Consider the following 21,686-nt stretch of genomic DNA (forward strand, 5'->3'; position numbering starts at 1 on the left):
TTAAACAGAACTGCCCCTTACTAAGATCACTTTTTTAGGTCGAACATTCAAGACCTCTTGTATATACTTTAATATATACTTCTTTGTGGGCTCTCTGCTTTTTGATTGGTTTGTTTCCGTGCCCTTAAAAAATCCTTGCTTGCTAGTGGTCATTCCTTCCTCTTTGTTCCACCTTTTTCTCAGTTGTACACTCCCCTAGAGCATGACCCCAGCACTTGTACCCTCCCACTTGTGCCACAATAGCATGTGTTTAGGGACTACTTTTTTCTTAGGCTAAGAGCATTTGACCAGAGTGCTGGATGTTTTGAGTGGCTCCAGTCTGTTTCTGTAAACAGGGCTGTAAATCATGTTCTTCACTGGTTACATGTGCTGTGCATTCAAAGACTGAGGTCAAAGGTTAGAGGCTGTTTTATGAGGGCGCCTGTTTCCGCCCCCCTGCCGCGCCACGCAAAGGCATTCATGACCACAACTATGTTTACATCGATTTCCTTACGTGCTGCTGACGAGTAGAGAAAATCGCTACCATTAGAATATCTAATGTATATTCCCCCAATTTAAGATGGCCGCCGCACGTCATGTGTGATGACTTAATTAATGTCATGACAAGGCCATCTCTTCTTCTTCACCGTTGCTTGTTTTTGTTGTGACCTCCTCCCTGACATAAGCTCTGCCCATGAGAATCGTGCCGCACAACATCCAATGCTCTGGTCATGAAAATTATTCGCAAACCAGTCCACAGTAGTACCCTGGTGCATTACCGGGGCAAAAAGAGAATTCACTTATTCTCCTTAATGATCAGTGTCAAGAGAAACGGTTGCACTCAGAGCGAGTCAATAACAACAGCCTAATCATAGGCTTTCAGAGCTCTACTCACGCCCAGCAGGCCCTCGCATTTTAATTGGAAAATAAAATGTCTGAAGCTGTGCATATCCATCACAGCCAAACAACGTCTTCTTTTCATGGCCTTTGCTATCTTTGAGATCACCTCTGACCTAACAGCAAGAAGCAAACTCTCTCGTCCATAATGCCTTCATTTAGCGAAGACACCTTCATCATCAATCTGCCATGGCCGCTATGTCCACAAAGAATAGTCAGTAACAGAACTCTTCAAAAATTTGTGTGACCTTCGTACTACAGTCATCCCTTCACAGTTTGAAATACGGTGGTAGTTTTAGTTAATCCATACCTCTGGACCCAATCAAGACTCCGCCTTCGCAGTTCTCTGAATATTTAAGGCGTAGTGTTAAGGTCAGGTCTATTTTGTCAGTTTGCTTTTTGTGTTTGGGGCGTCATGTCAAATGTGGCTTGGGGGTCAGGGATAACATAGGGGAAGAGAAAAACTTTAGTTATATTTGTTTGTAAGATATATATATATGTATATATATTTAAACTATTCTACTGCAACAACTTTACAACAAATCAGATATCTGTCTCAAATACATTTAGTAGCAGTAATACTATTATGTGGGTATAATAAAAATGAACGCTAATGTTCTTCTGAGACATGGTTATGAACTTTTTCTCCATCAGTAGTTTTTCACCCCATTTAACAATATCCTAATGATATTAAGAACCAAGCAAACACACTTTTACAAAAGAGGGCTTAATAATGCTTGGCCTGGAGCAAATCTCAGGGGCTTTACTAATAGCGCAGAAGTGTACTCGAAAATATTTATCACCAATGTTAAGAAAATTTGAAATAGCTTCTGTTACTGCCAGAACTTATGCGACTATTAGCTCAGTAATATTATTGCGAATAACTTCCGTGACGTTCTCCCGTTTCTCAAATGTAAGGTCTTGATTTGGTGTTTAAGAACCTTTTTTTATGGATGCTGCATGAAACAAACGCAAAAAGAATGATGGACGGAATGCTGAACAATGCAACCATTTACCCCCAGTCACAAAGATCTGGGTTTAATCCATTGTTTTTTTTGCTCACCACGCCACCCCAGATTAGACCCAGCCATATGCAAATCAGTCTCGACTCTGTTCCCCGTGGGAACAGCCCAGTGTGAACTGCCAAGCCAGGCCTTCCCTGGACTGGAAGCAAGCATTCTTGGACCATTCTCAGGGCATCACACTTCATCAGCCAGGCTAGCTTAAAACCAGTGGCGCAGTGAGCACAGGGCCCATTTGTCACCTCAAGTGGGAAGGGTATGCCCAGACGTGGGCCCTGTGCTTGCTGTGCCACCAGATTCAATTTAGCGTAGCCTGGCTGTTGAAGGGTGATACCCTGAAACCGGTCCCAGGATGCTTGTTTCTGGTTCAAGGAGGCAGGTTGAGCTGGAACAGGGTGAAGACTGATTTGCACATGGCTGGGTCCAAACTGGAATGGCATAGCAGGCAAAAGAAACTGATGGATTAAACCCAGATCCGTGACTGGGGGTGAATCTGCACTTCCCTCCATAATACCAGAGTTTCCTTGGAAAACAAAACTGACCATGTGGTAACTGATCTCCACACTGATCATCACAAATTGGCTGACAATGTCCAAACCGCAAAACAAACTATTGCTGGATTGCAGCCACGATCTCAGGACATGGAGTTATCCTTGAAAACACTTGTGGATCGGGTCCAGGCATTGGAGAATAGGGCGGAAGACACTGAGTACTGCTCTTAAAGAAACAACATTTGTGTGATTGGCCTTCCCGAAGTCATCAAAGGTCCTGATGCAGTTGCCCATGCTGGTGCTGGTTATGTGATCGACTTCCTCCGGCAGCATTTTCACAATTCTTTTCCATTGAAAGAGGCCATCGCATCCCTGCACGTAAACCTCCTCCAGGCTCTAATCCCAGACCAATGCTGTTCCAACTGCTTCACTACAGTGAGAGAGACTCCATCCTACAGGAAACTAGGAAACTCAAAGACGTTATTGTTGACAATGCTTGTATCATGTTGTTTACAGACTATACAGTAACAGTACAATGTCAGCGAAACACCTTCCTAGCTGTTAAACACTGTCTTCTTGAACTGGACTCCTGATACTCACTCTTATTTCCTGCCTGCCTTCAAGTGGTTGCCAGCGAGACAACCCACTTCTTTAAATCCCCCCGAGGACACCTGGGACTGGCTGGATTCATCTGGTCTAGCATCTACTAGACATTCTCAAACGTAAACACCAATGTTGCACAACACTACTGGAGCTCACCGATGGAGGCACTAGCGCCAACAGAAGCTCTCCCTTAAGCTTAGATTTACCCCTGACCTAAAACAAGTCATACTGGAAAGATGACGCGCTCTACAGACAGCAGCTGCAATCCGTGAGACCACTCAAAATCCGGACTTGGAAGAAAACTCCACCAAATCCTCAGGTGAAAATGGCTCCTGTGCCATGTGACCCCCTAAGACGGACTCTGCTCCTGCCTGAGGTCACTCCTCAAACCGCTGACTAATTCATTTGTACTTAGTCTTGCAAGTGATATTTCCTTTTTTTTTTAACATCAATGTGCTGTTTATTGCCTATTATTGTTTTAATCGCTTTACTAACAATTCAGGTTTTTTTCTTTTACAGCAACTTTCTTTTTGAACAGTTATTGACCTGTACACACCAAGGCTTATTGATTTAATGTATCGCCTTCAGGACTAGTTTTTGTACTTTCCCCTCTAACACTGCATCGATCGCCTCTCACTGCTGGTGCTCACACACACCTACACATCATGGAGTAGGCGTGACCACATCGTTGCACCTCTATATGTCTACCTCTGTGCTCATATTGCTGTTTTAGATACACACTGCTTACAAGTTTGGGCAGACACACGTTCATCTGCTATGGTTGTATTTACCGTTGGTATTTGACTGTCATTTTGGTTCTGTTCCTATGTGCTGCGATGCCCACCCCCCACCCACATGCAGCATTGTCGCTACACCCTCACTCATTGTCTTGTCCATATATGTGTGACCGAATGCTACACTCTTCCTCACCGACACCATGATCAACACATAAGTTATAACTTGGAACATGCAGGGAATGCGCACTCCATGATGCTGATATGCCGCCTACTCCTATCTTAAACGCTGTTCCACTCACATTGTGCTCTTAAAGGAAACACATTTAATGCTTATAGAGGTGACTAAATTAGAAAGGTGATGGCGTGGACACGTATTCACCACTAATTACTCTGCCTGTGCCAGAGGCGCACTGATTTGGGTAAGACCCAGGGTCACCTTCAAGGCAGAAAATCTTATAATAGACCCATTGGGTCGATATGTTTCTAAAAGGTCTCCTGCACATCCTACTGGGGAACATATATGCCCTAACTCGGACCAGGCCACGTTCTTTCATAGCTTATCTGACACTCTCTTCCACTGCAGCGGACGCCGATGGCTTATAGGTGATGATTTTAACTGTGTATTAGACACAGGCCTAGATCGCCCTTTCACTTCTTTGCCCCGTAGATCTGCCACCACCAATGCCCAGGCACCTCACGATTGGCTTCACCATTGGCATGTGGTCAACATTTGGTGACAGCGGAATTCAAACACAAAGGTGTACTGCTTTTTCTCCCCTCCATACTGTTTCCATGTTTGGATTGATCATTTCGTGAGTGCGACCAATCTATTACCCTCGGTCACTCTCACTGACTACCTAGGCCGTATCCATTCTGCTCACAGTCCTCAATAGCTACAACTCATTTGGGACACTGGCCCCTACCTGATCCTTTCTTGGCGCTTACAGATAGCTGTGCTGGAGGATCCACACTTCCGCACATCACTCAACAGAGCCATAGGAAATCTCTTTGAATTTAATGCTGACACAGACACTATCAAATTGATGAGTGGGATGCTTTTAAAGTGACAATAAGATGACATTGCTTTGGGGTCAATTGGTGCCTATGCAGGCAACTTGACAAAGAAATATCTCACTTTGATTGAAAACATTTAGACTATGATACCCAGGTGGCACATATACCATCACAAGCTCATCTTCTAGCAAAAGCGCAACATGAACACTCTTCATTGTTAGAATGACTCTGCTGCCTTAATTTTGCCGGCCAGTCTGCCAGAACCCACTGCACAGCGCACAGATCTGGTTTCTTACTAGTGTGGCTAATACGCCTAGATCAACCTCAACATCCCATTATGATGCCGGATTCCACCACTAGCACCTTCCTATACACCCAGCATGACATACTTGATTAGCTGACTTGCCATTACACTTCATTATACCAGTCAGCCACAAATGCCACCCGGGAAGATATTACCACCTCCTCTCTAACATACCTCTACAACGCCTTACCCCTGACCACTGGGCAGAACTTGATAACACTTCTTAAAATTCAGTAGGCTATCAGATTCTTAGCTGCCAACAAAAACCCTGGGCCCAGATGACTTACCTTCCGAATTTTACAAAACTTACAGTTCTTGCAACCGAGGAGCTAGGAGGGGGGTATGACGAGGCCTTGATGGCATACCCTTTGTGAAGCTCTTCTTATTTCTTTCCCTAAGCTGGGCAGAGACCGCACTGAACTTGGCTTATATAATCCCCTAGCTCTACTCAACACTGATTACAAAATACTAGCTAAGATCCTTGCAAATCGCCTGCACCTCTAGTCCTGTCCTTGGTCCATTTGGACCAGAATAGATTTGTCCAGGTCTGCAACACCTCCCTCAATTCCGACGTTTTTTCCTCATCATGGAAATGCCCCATGTCAATGGCCACAGGCGGGCTGTTTGGTGCTAGATCTCGAAAAGTCCTTTGACCCTTTGGAATGGGCATTTCTGTTTCCAACAGTGCAGTGCTACGGTACTGGAAACTGCTCGTTTGGTGAAATTATTATATAACCTGCTAGTGGCCAGGGTCAAAACAGGCCCCTTTATTTCAGACCCAATACAGATGCATAGAGGCACTCGCCAAGGATGTCCCCTTTCTCCACTGCTCTTTGCCCTTGGAATAGGACCTCTAGCACTGGCCCTTCGTGAGCACGGTAGCAACTGGAGCATCCCCTTAGGGGATGGCACTCATATTGTCTCGCTCTACACAGACGATCTGATTCTTTACCTCCCTGACATGCCATCATTCCTGACCATGATCTCTCTGGTACTCAGTCGTTATGCTGACCTTTCAGGCCTGAGGGTCAATTGGGCAAAGTCGTGCTTATTCCCTTTCATATCCACGTTGCCCAACCCAAACTTTATCCTCTATGAAATTCAAATATCGTGGCAACCTACTATGTTTCTCTGTTTGGGAATCTGGGTAAATTATTCACCCCTATACCTTTTTGATGGCAACCTCATGCGCAGCAATATGTCTTAAAACCCAGATGTCCTTCTGGCGGACGCTGCCTCTGCTGGTGGCAGGGCGCAAAAGCCCTCCTCAAGATGGGAGCACTCCCTTGACTTTTATATTGTTTTGACAATCTTCCCCTCTCCGTTTCACCATCCTTTTTCACTCCTTTGAGGAGTCAATTAGAGACTTCATTTGAAACAAATCCTGATGCAGAATAGCCCTTTTGAAACTCTATCTACCTACAGACCGAGGATGCCTTGCTGTACCAAACTTATAACAGTAACCCCCCCCCATCTCAACTTCAGTGGGTGGCCAAATGGTTGGTGGAATTACAGCTGTCCCCGACACTGCAGAACACTGCCTTCCTGGACTCTCAATAACATCCTCTGTCTGTTTCACCCCTGTTCCAAGACACCAACACCAGACCACCTTCTACTGGAAGTAGCAAGCCGTTGCTTTCATTGTAGCCTCTTTATTGCACAATCTTCACCTCCTTATGCTCCGGCAATGGCCTTGCTTGGTACAACCAGGGGACAAGGTGCTACCTCAATGATAGAACTAGCTGATTGGCATGCTGTGGGTTTGCACACTCTGGGCAACCTCTACCGCGACGGGACTCTTCTTTCATTCAAATCTTTGATGGCGTATGACGGTTTGCCCCCTGGTCACTTTCTTCATTATAACTCTTTGATTATCATACTGCATAACAAATGGGGTGACATGACACAAGAACATCAAACACATCTTACCATGCAATACTTTTATGTGATGAGACCAGGTAGATGCCTGATCCACTGTGTTATAACTGCCTCCATTTATATGCTGCGCCTCCTCTTGTATCCCTCCGCTGCCACTGGGACAACTACCTATCTCATCCCTGTACAGATAAGGAGGGGTCTGCTTTGTTAAAAAGCCCGTCCTATATTGCACACATTGGGAGGTATAAAGAATAACAAACACAAAGCCACGTCCCGTTTCTTTGGACTTGGCCTTTTGATAGCAAAACGCCTCATTACCAGAAAATGGACATCCCACGTACTTCAAAACCTTGTGGCCTGGACAGTCTCTGATTTTATGGACTAAGGCAGAGAGTACTGCCCTACACAGAGAATACAATTTTGTACTTCGGAAATACCCAATAGCGGCCACCTGGGACATCATCCTAACAGACGTTCAGGCAAGCTCACAGCCTGCTTCTGGCTCACTTATTTGATCGAAGATTGGGGGGAGAGGACAATAGACACTTAAGGATCCAACTGATGTCACAATCTCTGTTGGATGTATGGCCTTCCCCTATTCACGTAATTTCTGTTCTGAGAGTTATTAGCATAACCTGCTCATTTTTGTGAATTCTTTTTTAAAAATTGTGCCGATTGCTGTGTGTAGGGAGGGGGCAGTCTCAAGAGAGTATTTTTTTATTGTGCTTTATTCCATTTACCTGTTGTTGTCGTCTTATTAAATTGGAAATGTTAGCCTCTGTTTACAAAACATCCTACTACTTTTGTTGATATCCTACTGGCTGTGCATCACACTTCATTTCCATTGAGCTCATTTATATACTAGCAACCATTTCTTTATTATGGTGTGAACCTTTCTTCTAGACATTGCATTTGTTGTTACACAAGCTTCCCTGTAGTGCCTTACAGTTTACCTCCTGTACACTATGTGGACTTTCATTAGGCAACATGGGATTTGTCTACAGATGCTGGGCTTTGCACTTTGTATTTTGAAAACCAATAAACAGACAAACAAAAAAAATTAAGACTGTCTGACCTGGACATAGAGAAGGTTTGGCATGCATCCTTCGGCATTTTTTATGATATTGTGAAACAAGCTGTGTTCAAAAGGGATCACCTGTTCACTTTATATAGGGCATATTGGATGCCATACAAACTAGCTAAACTGCAGTGGAGGTAAGAATCTAGATGTAAGGACTGTAATTTACCAATTGCAGATGGTTTCCATATGTTTTTGGAATGTCCCAAACTGAAGATTTTCGGGATAATGTTAGTTTTATCCTTGTTGACCTCTTGAGGCAAGATATCCTGGTATGCCCCCTACTTGGTTTCTTTGGGATACAACAAGGAGTGGAGGAGGATGTGTAGATTAGAAAAAGGCGGATGATAAGGTTTTATCTCATATTACTTGCTAGCTATAGGATCTGTGGAAATTGGATTGAGTCATTACCTCCTCATTATATAAAATGGGTTGCACTGGTAAAGAAGGCATGTGTATGGAACATGAAATATTTTAGTTTCAATAGAAAAGAAAACTACTGGTCTCCAGTGACAGATTGGTTTTGTTCCGTAGCTCCTTGGTAGGTTGAAATGTCTATTGGACTTAAGGTGATGGGGACACATTTTTTTAAAAAAACGAACTTCTTTATATGGTATCATTGCGTGAATCTCATGGGCTGTGGATGCATTTCCTTTAATCCCATAGTTTGCTGGGGCTATAGGAGTTAGAGCATCTCACAATCCCCTCTAACTTTCATAATTTAATTGTGCTGCACACAGGACTACAGTGGAGACTGGAGTATGGAAGACACCATCAAGCGAATGCAGAAGGGAAAGGTAAGGGCTTGTGGGTCCAACCACCCTTGTGCTCAGCAAACATTTTTTCTTTGGCAAATATCTTTGTCTGGACATTACTCTAAATGATTAGTGCATAGATGTATTAATCTGCGCATCTCGCACTGTGTATCTTGCACAGTATCTTACCTATCCATCTCTGTGAGTGGTTAGTTGACTTTTGCTATAATGTGTATTACTTGTCAAGCTGTGTGTTCAGCTTGTCATTCCTAGATGTGTTTGTATGTTACATTTTGGCCCACTGCTATGTTTTGCTGGATTTTTTTTATCTTGTCTGCATTTATATATCTTCCAGCCCGCTTCTAAGTACAGCTATTATATTTAAATGTCTGTAAAGAAGTACGGGGTCCCCTAAGAAAAAGAGCGTAGCTGAGGGGCAAGATTCTGCCCCCCCGCTGCTTAAGCTCCTGGTTAGGAAATAGAGGTCAGAGCGTGGTTGTGGAGTGTTGGAAGAGCTCGGGGGAATTTCCTTTACGGACTGGGTGGTCTCACACACTGTATAGTGTCATGCTTCATCATTTGACCACCTGTCCCACTCAGGTAGGACAGTACCACCTGGGCGGACTCAACCTCACTGTTTAAAGAACAGGAGGGAGTGCGTAAATTAATTCTTGGTCTGGAAAGATGTGGGATCCAGCTAAACTAGGGAAAATAAAAACACCTAATCAGTCACCCATGCAAAGTTACAATTTAATAATGGTGTCTGTTTGGTGTTGTTAAAACAAAAAAGTGGGACACTTTCGTGAGAACAAGGACTCACAGGGTCACCTATCTAAAATGCGTTTGCCAACATGTTTCTGCCCTTATACTTGAGCCAAGGAAGATCTCGGGGCATTCATCAGGGCTTTGGATCCCTAAGACTTACACTAGAATGAAAAGAACCTGCTCCAAGAAATTGGAGAGTGAAGGTATTTAGATAGAGATAAAGGGCCTAACTTACCCAAGGAGTTACCTTTGGGAGGCCCTATCCCTAGAGACTAATAGCCTCTGGTATCCAGGAGGGGGAGAGTCCCCTTATAGTCAAACATGCATCATGCTCGCCGTGCGAATTGCACCGTCCTCTCCATGGACCGCTTGTATTTGTATTGCCTCTAGTTTGCCATACTTGGCTTGGCCAGATGTGTCTGAGTGTAATTTCTGAAATCGCTCTTGATAAAAGGTGTGGGCTGTTGTTGGCCAAGCCATTTTACCTTCTGTATCTCTGAATTTGCTTATGTTTTGCACTGTAGAAATGTCCCTACCTGCTGGTCCCAAGAACCCAGATATCAAAAGGACACCTGGGACTGAACTGAGAAAGCACTTGCATTCATCTCACATTCACTGGGTCCTATGTTCTTTCTTTCTAAAACAAACCACTATCCTTCCCTCTGGCATTGAAGCAAGTGAGAGCCAGCAGGGCATTGAAATGTACCAGACAGAGTTACCCTGTTAAAATGCCAGTTTACAATATTTCCATATTTTGTGCACTAAACTGTTTCTTCTGAGTGTTCATCAATGTGTTAGCTGTTCACTTTATGTATATATTGCTCTTTTGCAGGTCTACTCACTGGAAAGATTTCGCTCCTTGACAGATAAACTGGCACTCCTGGATGAGGCAGTCCGATTGCATGATGGGAACGTGATTACAGCAGTGAGTAGTAGAACAGCAAAGCATAAAGATAGATTCTGTCATCTACTGTGGAGATTTTTTATTGAAAGCCTCTAAGCAGTGGATATGTCCTAACCCAACAAACCAAAAGGCAGTAGAAAGAGTAGCAAAGATATGAGCAGCACTGCTGAGTTTCACTCCCAATTTTACATGTTAAGGACAACAATCCATTCACCCATCCTGTCACCAAGGGTTCTATGTATAGTACCCACACCTAGGCCCTGTATCCCAAGTCAGAACTTCTGCAGCACCTCAAATAGAAAGTGTCCCCATTCTGTACATTCAAATGTTTTTTTCGTATCAAGAGAGAGATCACCCACCCATTGCAAACAGCTACAAAGCTTACAACTATTTGATGTGTTGAATCTGTGTGCTTTGAACTTTGACTGATCTGACATAGGAGGAAGGTATTAACCAGGAAAATCCTGGGTCAGAATTTTAGTTTTGATCTTCAAAAAAGAGATGGAACTGCATGTTGATTCTTCTGTGACAGTTTACCCTCTTTATCGATAAACACTGAAGGTCGTCAGACAACATTCCAACCCCTCTGTCTCTTTGTAGCTGTTGAGCGACCCATCACTCACTGTCATTATCGAAAGGGACCAGCAATATGCCAATCTGACACAATATTTTCACATGATAAACAGCAAGATGAAGGATGAAATGCCTGAATTAATCTCAGTCACTGAGGAGCAGCATGGGAGTGGTATGGGAACATAGGAACATGTCTCCTAACCCCACAGTCCCATACCCTCCACCCACAGATCTGCGTGGTCGGACACGATGTGCTGTGGGTGAACAGCTCCTTCCCACAGCAGGTGCAGGGTGAAGTACCAGGTCTTCAGAAATCACTGAACCATCTGATTCACCAACTGTGTCTCCGCAAGCCGCTGGGAGTCCTTGCCTCTACAATGAATCGCAGGATTTAGCAGGATTTTTGGGTGGCCAGGCAGCAGATCCTTAGCTGAGCAGCCATTTATTTTAATTTATTTATTTATTAGTGTGTACAGTTAATTAAAACCATTACACAATTGGTACGTGACTAAAAGAAAAAGGGTCAGTTTAAAATATTCAGTTGGATTGCAGAGAATTACAAAGTTGCCTGCTGGCTACTTGTGCACACTTGCCCTACTTGTTCAGTCTCTTGGAGTAGACGCCCTAATTTGTTCTGGAATTTTACCAGCCTGCAGCTGAGCTGCACATCGTCCCCTTTGAATGCTGCCAGGATCGCTGGTCTGCAACTGCACAGCCCTCTTTGAAGCCAAGCTGATTGTAAAATTTTTTTACAGTCCATCATAGTACTTTTATAAAGACATATCTGGTGGACCAGTGTTTCCGGAGCCAGCCCCCAGAATCGGCAAGTGCCTGTCATATTACATTGTGACCACCTGGGGAGATGGGGTTATGTTGGAAGGCAGCCCATTCGGTATTTCGTAAAAGCTGCTTTAGTCCTTGGGTTGAGTGCTACCCCCAGGTAAGATTGTGGGATGAGAGTATCGTATGATGACAAGATGAGCCAGGCGTTACTTCTTTGTCCAGTTGCTGCGAGAGAGACTTGTCTCTTGCTTTCATCACACGCTTGATGACCTGGAGCAAACTGAATTGAGGCATCTGGTCTACCAGATCCAATGCCGTCAGAGAGGCCCGGGGTAAAGACGAGAAGGTGAGTTGGTGTCTGGGGCCATTTCGGCCCAGATAAGGGAACTTGGCGAACCTTCCCTTTCTGCTTTCAGTTTGTAATTTAGGTGAATAAATGCCCCTTTCCTTTCTAGAGACTGTCTGGCCAGGCCAAATTCTCGGCAGACCTGGGCGGGTGAAGCACGATTTGGTAAGCTGAATAGCCTCTTGAAAAGCTTGACGATCATTTGTCCAGGTGCTCTTCACCTCTGCCCCTCAAAGCTGCGCTGCTGTATTCGATTGTTGAAATTAGTTTGGCTTGGATGACCTTTAACAGCGGCAGGTTGGTTGAGGAGCCGGTTGCTTTTTTTAATTCGGTGAAATGCAAATGTGAGCGAGATGGATTTCCGGCTTAGGCATTCTAGGTGAGGCTTAAAGGAGCTTTTGCAGTCAAGAAGAACCCCTAGGTATTTATATTTGCGCACTTTTTAAATTTTGTTGTTGCCCAAATACCACTGGTGCCACGGCCGTGCGGTCATCCTGAAGGGCATAATTTTTTATTTGTCCAGATTTATCAGAAGAGCATTTCCTTCTGAAAAATCGGCTGTTGCGTTGAGTAGCCTTTGCAGACCTATTCTGGTGTGGCTAAATAGAATAAGATTGTCGGCGTACATCAAGCATGCCTTAGCAGTTTGCCCCAACCTTTGTGGGTGTGAAGCTGAGCAGCCATAACAAACCAACTCAGTCAATACCCCATATCACCAACCTCTTTCTTATCATGGCTAAGAGCCCAATTCATTCTAAGCTATCCCAGTCTACCCAGCCTCATTTCCACTCACAAAAGCAGGCATGATGCAGGGCTTGGACAGGAAAAAGCTGACATACATTATGTCTGCCTGTTGAAATTGCCTAGTTTCGAATAACACTTAACATTCTGTTCTTAGGTGTTCCTCTTTTTCTAGACAGCATAACAGACATATATTTTGCTTTCTAGTTGACCTTCCTCTTTGACGGATCAGGTCACCCTAGTCAGAGAACACTTTGTCATTCAATCTACCTTCCAGCTGCTTTAGAGCTTCCTCACAGGATATCTCTGTGAAGTGAATGCTATGTGAGACTTCGCTCTTGAAAAAAGCATCACAAATAAATACATAAATGGAAAGATTGCACTACTGAGGTATTCTGAAAAGAGGCTCTGCAGCTTTTACCTGAAAGTCCTGTGTCTTCCGTCACCCAGACTGTGTTGATTCCTCTTTTTCTAGTCATTTCCAGCTCTCGCCTCATCCCAACAGATCTAGTCCACTCTCTTCCCATCCCGTTCTGCTTGCCTCTGCTTCAGGGTCTTACCAACTTTTCCTGCCTCTCCATTCTCCAGCTGCTGCCACCTCTCACCGTATCCTCTATCTTCCCTCATCACTATTTGCTTTTTTTTTTTTGCTGGCCTCCCTTTAGCTTTAACTGCCCTCATCTATATTCCATAGTTTTGTTGGTCTCCAGTATTAATCCCGGTTTTAAATAATCTCTCTGGGCATGGGCAACACACATAAACTCTCTCAGTTGGACACATTGAAGAGAAGACTCCATGTACATATTACCATGCTTACAACAGCAGTCCGCTGAACCATACTATGTACTATCATACAAAAAACTCAGAACTTCATGCAGCCACCACTCCCCAAATATGCAATTAGTAGGACACAACCTCAAATAACAGCAATCTTTACCACCAAATGTCTTAACACATATTCACTTCCACCAGGAAGTAGGCATGCGTACAGTCTGAGAAGAAGAGTAAGCAAATAGATATAAACCTCTGGTCTCACCCATCAAACACATTCACCAACAACTTGTTGAAGTTGACACATTTATTTACTTTAGAAAGAATCACACTAGTAATAGCACATATCCATAAACTGAGTTTGACTTGAGGCTCTAGTAGAGAGCTCAGAACCACTGGGAAAGTCAACCCAGCACTACCATTAATATAACAAAGCCAGATGAAAATGTTATAAATGTCAAAACATGATATAATAAAAAGGAACAGCCTGATGTTCCACATGTGTGAGAGCAGAACAGAATATAACAGATAAATAAGATAAGAGAGAGCACACTATTATGATTTGCAAAAGAAAGAACAGTCTGATAGTACTGATGAGTGAGGGAGGAACCGTCAGGTATTAGAAGTTTTGTAAGAACAGATCAGCATATTAATATATAGATATTACATATCTGAAATAAAGAATAGCTTGAAATCCTGAATGAGAGTAGAACAGCCTGGCTTTGTAGATATTAGGGTGAAGGAAGATGGAATTTAACTAATATATAAGAACAAGACAACCAAATATTACAGGTGCGTGAAAGTAGAAAGGTCCATTAGTGAGATACCAAAGAAATAAATCCAAAATTACAGATGGGTGAAATAAATAACACACTGAGATTTAGTGTATACAATAAAGGATAGCCTAACATTCCATATGCATATATGAGTATGTACAGTTTCCAATTGAGTTTTTTATTTACTTCTAATACCTGCTTTTGCCAACAGAATGTTAGGCTATCTACTACTTTTAGTTTTACAGAAAGCTTCAAAGAAACATGTGATAGAACAGTTATATGCCAATAACATTTTATTAAGGGATGGGGAGAAGCCATCTAAATGGCCAGCGCTATGGTTGCAGTGCCTGGTACAGCAGTTTTGAAGCAGTTTTTAATAATCCTCAGCTTTAAACTTTCATGTCTGTGAGGCCTCTTTGGCTCTTCCAGGCTCTCTTAATCATTTTTTCATCCTCTTGTGTACCTGCCACGTATATGTATTATTTTCCTTGGTTCCTGTTTGGACAAAGTGCAGCATGGGACATTTGCAATGTTTGGCCACAAGAGGTCAAGAATGTGCTCTAAACAAACATAGGAAGGCTTTTTGGGGAGGGGGTAACAAAGTGTAGGAAAAGCCTAAAGGATTTAATTCAATTCTCCCAATGAAAGAGATTGGGTTTGCACCAGGAATATTAGAGTAGTGTAACTGAAGGATCTCCCTCGTAAACCTGCATACTAGCTGGCTTTTTGACTTCTAAGCCTTGGGTGTGAGCCCCCATGGGATTCTCTGAGTTTGCCTCAGGTTTATTCTGGATTTTCAGCAGGCCAGCAAATGCTCTGGTTGAGTTTAGAATGTGCTTTGTTGCAACTGATTTCTCATTATGGATGCTCCTAAACATGACATCCATAAAGGTTCTTCAGAGGGACAATGGCGCTGGAGGGCTGGATGTTGGATTTGAACACAGCATACCTAGTCCAGTGGATGCAGCCCCCTTCTCTTCCTCCTGAGGGTGTAGTTGTCAATATGAAGTGTTATATGGAGTGACATGATTTGTTTTAACATCTGAGCAGGTCACTGCTTTGAATCAGACCACCTAAAGAAATTCTGTCCTCGTTGCCTACACTCATTCTACACGCAAACCTAGGGGTAGGAGGCACTTTCTCTTGTGACATTATGAATCAGGTTCCACCAGGGCACAGATCTTTTGAGAGGTTTTCAGTGCTAAAAATCCTTTGTTGCTTTCACCATCTATTTTGTTGATCTTTTTGAAAGGGGCTTGGGGCACAGTTGGTCTGATGATAAAATAAGGATATTTTAATTTAAACTTAAATTCTGGTGAACGCTCTGAACTAATCCCGTCATCCAAATCCACCAGCAAGGACACGATGGACAAGACTGCCTTCATGACTGCCCTCAACCTCTACTACAGACAGTTGAGAGAGTCGAAGAAAAATGCCTTGGCCTCATGTATCAAATCAAGCTCCAATACCAGGAAAGAACTCTTCAACATTGTCAAAGAATTCTCCAACTTTCAGCTTCAACAAACAATATTACACCCATACAGGAACTCTGTGACAATCCTTGCAAATGTGTTCCATGACAAGATCGCCAACATCTACAGAAACTTCAACCCCCAGCCCAAGGCCACCGACTTCTTCAAGCGACAGAGCGACCCTGCTAACACCCCAGGCATCTGTCTAACCAAATGGAGCCAGCTCGTTCCACAGGACACCACCTCCATCATGGACTCAGTCTACTCAGGGGCTCTAACTGACCTATGCCCTCACCACATCTTCATGCCATGATCAGCCATGTACTCACCACCTTGTTCAACAACTTAATTGTCACAGCCACCTTCCCCAAGGACTTGAAACATGCAGAAGTCCACACCCTACTAAACAATCCATTGGCAGACCCCCAAAAACTCTCTCCCTGCTCCGGGGCCAAAGTATTAGACAAATCCATCAACCAACAACCCTCGTCCCATCTGTAATGGAGCCTCGTATTCGACTCCTCCCAATCTGAATTCCGCAGAAAACACAGCACAGAGACAGCCCTCGTTCGGGCTACCAACGACTATAGGATCCCTACTCGACCAAGGACAAACTGCAGCTCTGATCCTCCTAGTCCTCCCGGCAGCGTTTGATATGGTCTCCCACCACACACTCATCACAAGGCTACACAACATAGGCATCAAAGGAGCATCTCTCAGATTAATCGCCTCTTTCCTCACTGGAAGATCGCAAAAAGTCTGCTCCCCCCCCCCTTCATCTTAGAACCCAAGGAGATGATCTGTGAAATACTCGAAAGATCATTGCTCAACTCCACCCTCTTTAACACCCATATGATACCTCTGGCCAACATTGTCAAACCCACGGACTCAAAATCATATCCTACCCAAACAACACATAACTCATCCTTTCCCTCTTTGAAGACACATCCAAAACGAAGACCACCTTACCGAACTGCATGACAGACATCACCTACTGGGTGAAGGAGAACTGTCTGAAGCTCAATATGGACAAGACAGAGGTACTGATCTTCGGAAACAAAAGTTCCCCATGGGAAGTATCCTGGTGGCCCTCAGAACCTGGACCTACCCCTGCCCCACTGGCCACACTAAGAACCTGGCCATCAAACTGGACAACAATCTAACCATAACTCAGATTATCTCTGTCACTTCATCTTTCTTCTTTATTCTCTGCATGCTTTGTGAGATATTCAAATGATTACCCCAAAGCTCAAGACAAACCATTACCCAGGCCCTCATCTCTATCCACTAGACTACAGCAACAGATTTTACGCAGGGCCACAGCTACTCTTCTCTGACAACTACAGACCATACAGAGTGCCGCAGCCATTCTCATCCTGAATCTCCCTAGATGTACCCCATCACACATTACCTCAGGAAACTTCACTGGCTCCCTGCACAGAAAAGATGCTAGTTCAAGCACCTGACACACACATAAAGGGTCCTACATAACTGCTGACCCGCCTACTTGAACCACCGCCTGAACTTCCATCAGCCAGTTAGACACCTCCGTTCTGCTTCCCTTTCTCTAAACCACATCCCCGCATCTGACGTAGAAGATGAAGGGGTCGCTCCTTCTCTTACCTAGCATTGAAGACATGAAATGAGCCACCCTTTCTTTTCCGTACCTGGCATCTCTTCCAGAGTTCTGAATGTCAGTGAAGACCTGAATATCCGGCTAATAAACTGGACCCTGCCAGCGCTTAGATACCATCACAGGACTAGGAGTACATAGCAACTCACATTACTAATCAGTAGATTGAAACCATCGCCAATATAATGGAGAAAGTAGTAGCCCATCTGACACTAACGAGAGCCTCCCAGAGGTGCAATAAATAACAAAAAAACTTAGGAGGCAACTTAGAATAGTTGGACAAAGATGGAGGCAAAAACCCCTGAGCAATGAATCTGGCCAGAGACTGCACTGCAAGGATAAGGTACAGAACCAAGGCATTTAGTTTATAAAATTTTCCTGCAGGTAAAACTATCACACTTTATAAAGTGATCCAATGCTGTCAAGGTGCACTTAAATTTATTATTGAAAGTAAAATGTGTTTAAGTGTTTTTTGTCTTAGGTGTCTACATTGTACTGCTCGTAGAGTTCCCAGAGCTGTTTTCAATAAACAAAACCATATTAATATAAGTATTTCATTTGTATTGAATTGTATCACTTTTTAGCCTTATCTAGACAGATTTCCTGGTTAGAGTGTCCCTTTCGTAAACAAAGCAAGTTCCTCAATATCTTCTTCTTAGCTCTGTAGAGATGGACAGGGCTCTTGTGGAATACATTCTACTCCGTACAACAAACTTGCTGGACTTACCATGTTGACTTGTGTAAGTGAAAGTGTGTTTTTCCAATTGCATTGAAACAATAATACAATTTGATACCATAGGACTCTGCATAGATGATTTGCTATTCTTCGTGTGTTCTACATTTCAAATAGTATAATTCTACATTTTCCAACTCAATAAAATATTTTACTTATTTAACTCGCAAGACACACATTAGCAACTCTCCATCCAAACTGTACTTTTGTATGTTAAATCAAAACCCTTATTTAAATTTTGTAACATTTATCTTAAGAAAATTATTCTGGGAATAAGTTTCCCATTAATTTACCCATACAACAACATAGTTGGTGTCATAACAAACGTGGTCAGCATAAAGGAGCACTTGGATATTCGGACTGCTTACTCCTAGTAGAAACCTCACCTTTCCCATAGAAAAAAAAAATCAAATATAAATCAGATAATTACAGAGAGAAAAAGAGGCCACGGCGGTATGAGCTGCCGGGCCAGAGATGTCTATCTACAGCCCGGCGGCCGGCATAGTACAGCTGGCGCCATTCTGAGCCTGCCTACCACCATGGATTTCGTGGCATTAGCAACACCACGAAAACCATGGCGGTAGGCCCTACTGGTGACGGAATTCCTTCCCTGTCACCGGTAGGCAGCTCCCCATCCCCCCAACACTCACCTGATGCCTCCCATCCCTCCCCTCCATCCAGACTCACCCCCACCTCCTCTGATCCACACACTCACCCCCCCCATTCACGCACACACCACACAACAGGCCCCACCCCCCACAGCCACACACTCACATATCATCCCACCCACCCCACCCCCACTACAGTCACAGCACCCCTCACACCACACCCCCCCTCCCCACATACACGCACACAGACACCCACACACACCAGGCACTCACCCATTCACTTAGACATACACGCATTCATTCACACACTGACATACACTTATTCACACACACACACTCACACACTCAAACGCACACACAACACCCCCTACCCTCTCACCCCATCCCCTGTTGGAAGCGCGACTTACCTTGGTCGAGGAGGTCTTCTGGCAGGGATCGGGAAGGGACACTGTTACCGCCAGCAGCGCCCCGCCACCAGAACACCACCAGCCGTATCACTGGTCATGATACGGCTGGTGGCGTTCAACTGGCGTGGCTGCGCTGGTGGTAGCAGTGGCAGATTACCACCGTCCACCACCATGAGCAGTGCCGGGGTTCCGCCATTATTGTGGCGGAAGTCAGGCAGTGCTCATAATATGGCGGATGGATGGTAGGCACGGTGGCGGTATGTTTGAGGCCGTCACCACGTCGGTAGGCGGTAAGTACCGCCAATGTTATAATTAGGGCCCATGTCCTTTTTTAAGAGCTACTGTGGACAACCTATCCAGCACTTGTGGTGTAGAAGGCTTTGCTTTCTTGATAAGATTTGGCACCGCCTCCACTGTACGAAGATATCACAAGGCTTGCTATAAATGGCTTTTAAGAAGGCATAATGACGTTTTTACAGTGCATGGGTAAAGAATTCCATGGAATGCCCCTCTTAGCAGGAGCACCTGTTTCTAAGTTAAAAACAAATCCTCCAGGAAAAGCTTAAACACAGCAGCTGCTGTATCAGGCCAATCTAGTGGTATAGCCATGTTAATGATCTCACCATTGATTTGCATCACAAACTTTGAGAACATTTTGCAGTACAGTGTAGGGGCCATGAAAAAGCGTGGGCTTGGGGAATAATGTAGATTTTCCTAGTTTATGACGGAAAGTCTTAATTTTATTAAAGACACAGAGGCGAGTATTATGCGTTTCTTTTCTCGCTTTATTCAATGAGCAGCAGTCAAGAAACTACAAATCCCATAAGGCTTAACATCTACAGCCAATGGGATTAAAAACGTAGTTCAAAACACACCAGAGCCAATAGTAATAACGTTATGCCATTGTGACATCACTTGACTGCAAGCAGCCCTCTTTTCTTGCAAATGAAGTTAATTAACAGTGAACAACGGGAGTAATAAACAAAGAATAAACAGTGCCATAAGGAAAGCGAACACATCGGAGAAGAAGTCTAAAATCTTGCAGAAGAAGGGATGGTCCTTCCAAACAGGAAGAGACGATCCAAAGCTTGAAGGAAGCGAAATAGTCGGATGGTCTGACGAGGTCCGATTAGGACGTTGTCTGAGTGGTCGAGACCGGAACTAGAGGAAAGGGAGGGAGAAATAAAGTTATACAAGAGGTGGGATAATACTCGCCTCTGTGTCTTTAATAAAATTAAGACTTTCCATCATAAACTAGGAAAATCTACATTTTATGACAAGACCGGAGGCTCCTATTATGCGAGTTTAAAGCATATTAATAACATTCAATGAAGCATTATCAATCGGTTTGCAATAAAATACTTTAAAAGTATTATCATTGGACCAATCCGCAGATTTCAGAATATCCTCCAAACGAGATCCCGCCCAGAAAGCTTTGGAAGCCATAGCCCCTCTGGAGGAGTGAGCCCCGAATTTTGAAACATCAATACTAGCCAGGGACATAATCAATCTCAACCAACGGGCCAATGTAGCAGAAGAAACCGGGTTATAAGGTTTCCTGAAGGATATAAGAAGTTGGGAGGAGGATGTTCTCAAATCTGCGGTCCTATGTTCGTAAGCCTTGAGACACTGTCCCACACATAATTTCGGTTGAAGCGGAAAATAAGGATAGAAGACTGATGACAAATTGGTTTTGGTACGTCGTACAACCGAAAATAACACTCCCGAAGGGGTGAACTGACGGTTGGAAACGTCCAAAGCCTTAACATCTGATAAACGTTTAATGGAACTAAGCATAATAACATTGTCAACTTGGCAGATAAAAGTTTTAATGATAAACTTGAATTATCTGGTAATGCAATCAAATATTTTTAAACAATATTAACATCCCACAATTGATTGTACTTTGGTAACGGAGGTTTGGAAAATTTTACTCCCTTTAATAATCGGCATACCATCGGATGTTCGCCTACCGGTTTCCCATGGACATGAATATGGTTGGAAGAAATAGCAGATCTGTAAAGATTGATAGTGCAAAATGCTTTACCTTTGCTTGCTTCTGAGGCTAAAAAATTTACAACAAAAATTACATCTGCTGAAAAGGGATTAATTTGTCTTCCGACACACCAGCAGTCCCATAGAGACCAGGCTGCCTTGTAGGCTTTTTTGGTGCCTGGAGCCCAGGAGTTTAAGATATATTGGGAAGCTTCTGCCGAAATGACAGGGGAAGATTGGGAACCCCTGAGATTTTCCAAGCGGATAGGGTTAGGATATTGTTCAGAATAAGTGGATGAGAATGTTGAAGAGGGTCTAGCAGTAGATCCGGGAAGGATGGAATTAACAAGGGAAAATCTATTGACAGTTCCAAAAGTGTGGGGAACCAAATTTGGGATTGCCAAAACGGGACTATGAGAGA

General features: G+C 43.8%; 1 protein-coding gene across 3 annotated transcripts in view; it reads left to right on the top strand.

Moving 5' to 3' along the window:
- The window catches only part of VIPAS39 (VPS33B interacting protein, apical-basolateral polarity regulator, spe-39 homolog), a 299,691-nt gene that overhangs the window by 124,050 nt on the left and 153,955 nt on the right, over nt 1–21,686 (top strand). For 2 of the 3 annotated variants that reach the window (XM_069208408.1, XM_069208407.1), the window contains exons 7-8: nt 8,744–8,800; nt 10,356–10,448. The exons of the other annotated variant lie outside the window; for it this stretch is intronic. In XM_069208408.1, coding sequence (XP_069064509.1) covers nt 8,744–8,800; nt 10,356–10,448 — 150 coding nt within the window. The remainder of the gene's footprint in view (nt 1–8,743; nt 8,801–10,355; nt 10,449–21,686) is intronic. 3 annotated transcript variants of the gene reach the window in all.

This window comes from Pleurodeles waltl, chromosome 9 (genome assembly GCF_031143425.1).
Source record: "Pleurodeles waltl isolate 20211129_DDA chromosome 9, aPleWal1.hap1.20221129, whole genome shotgun sequence".
NCBI lineage: Eukaryota > Metazoa > Chordata > Amphibia > Caudata > Salamandridae > Pleurodeles > Pleurodeles waltl.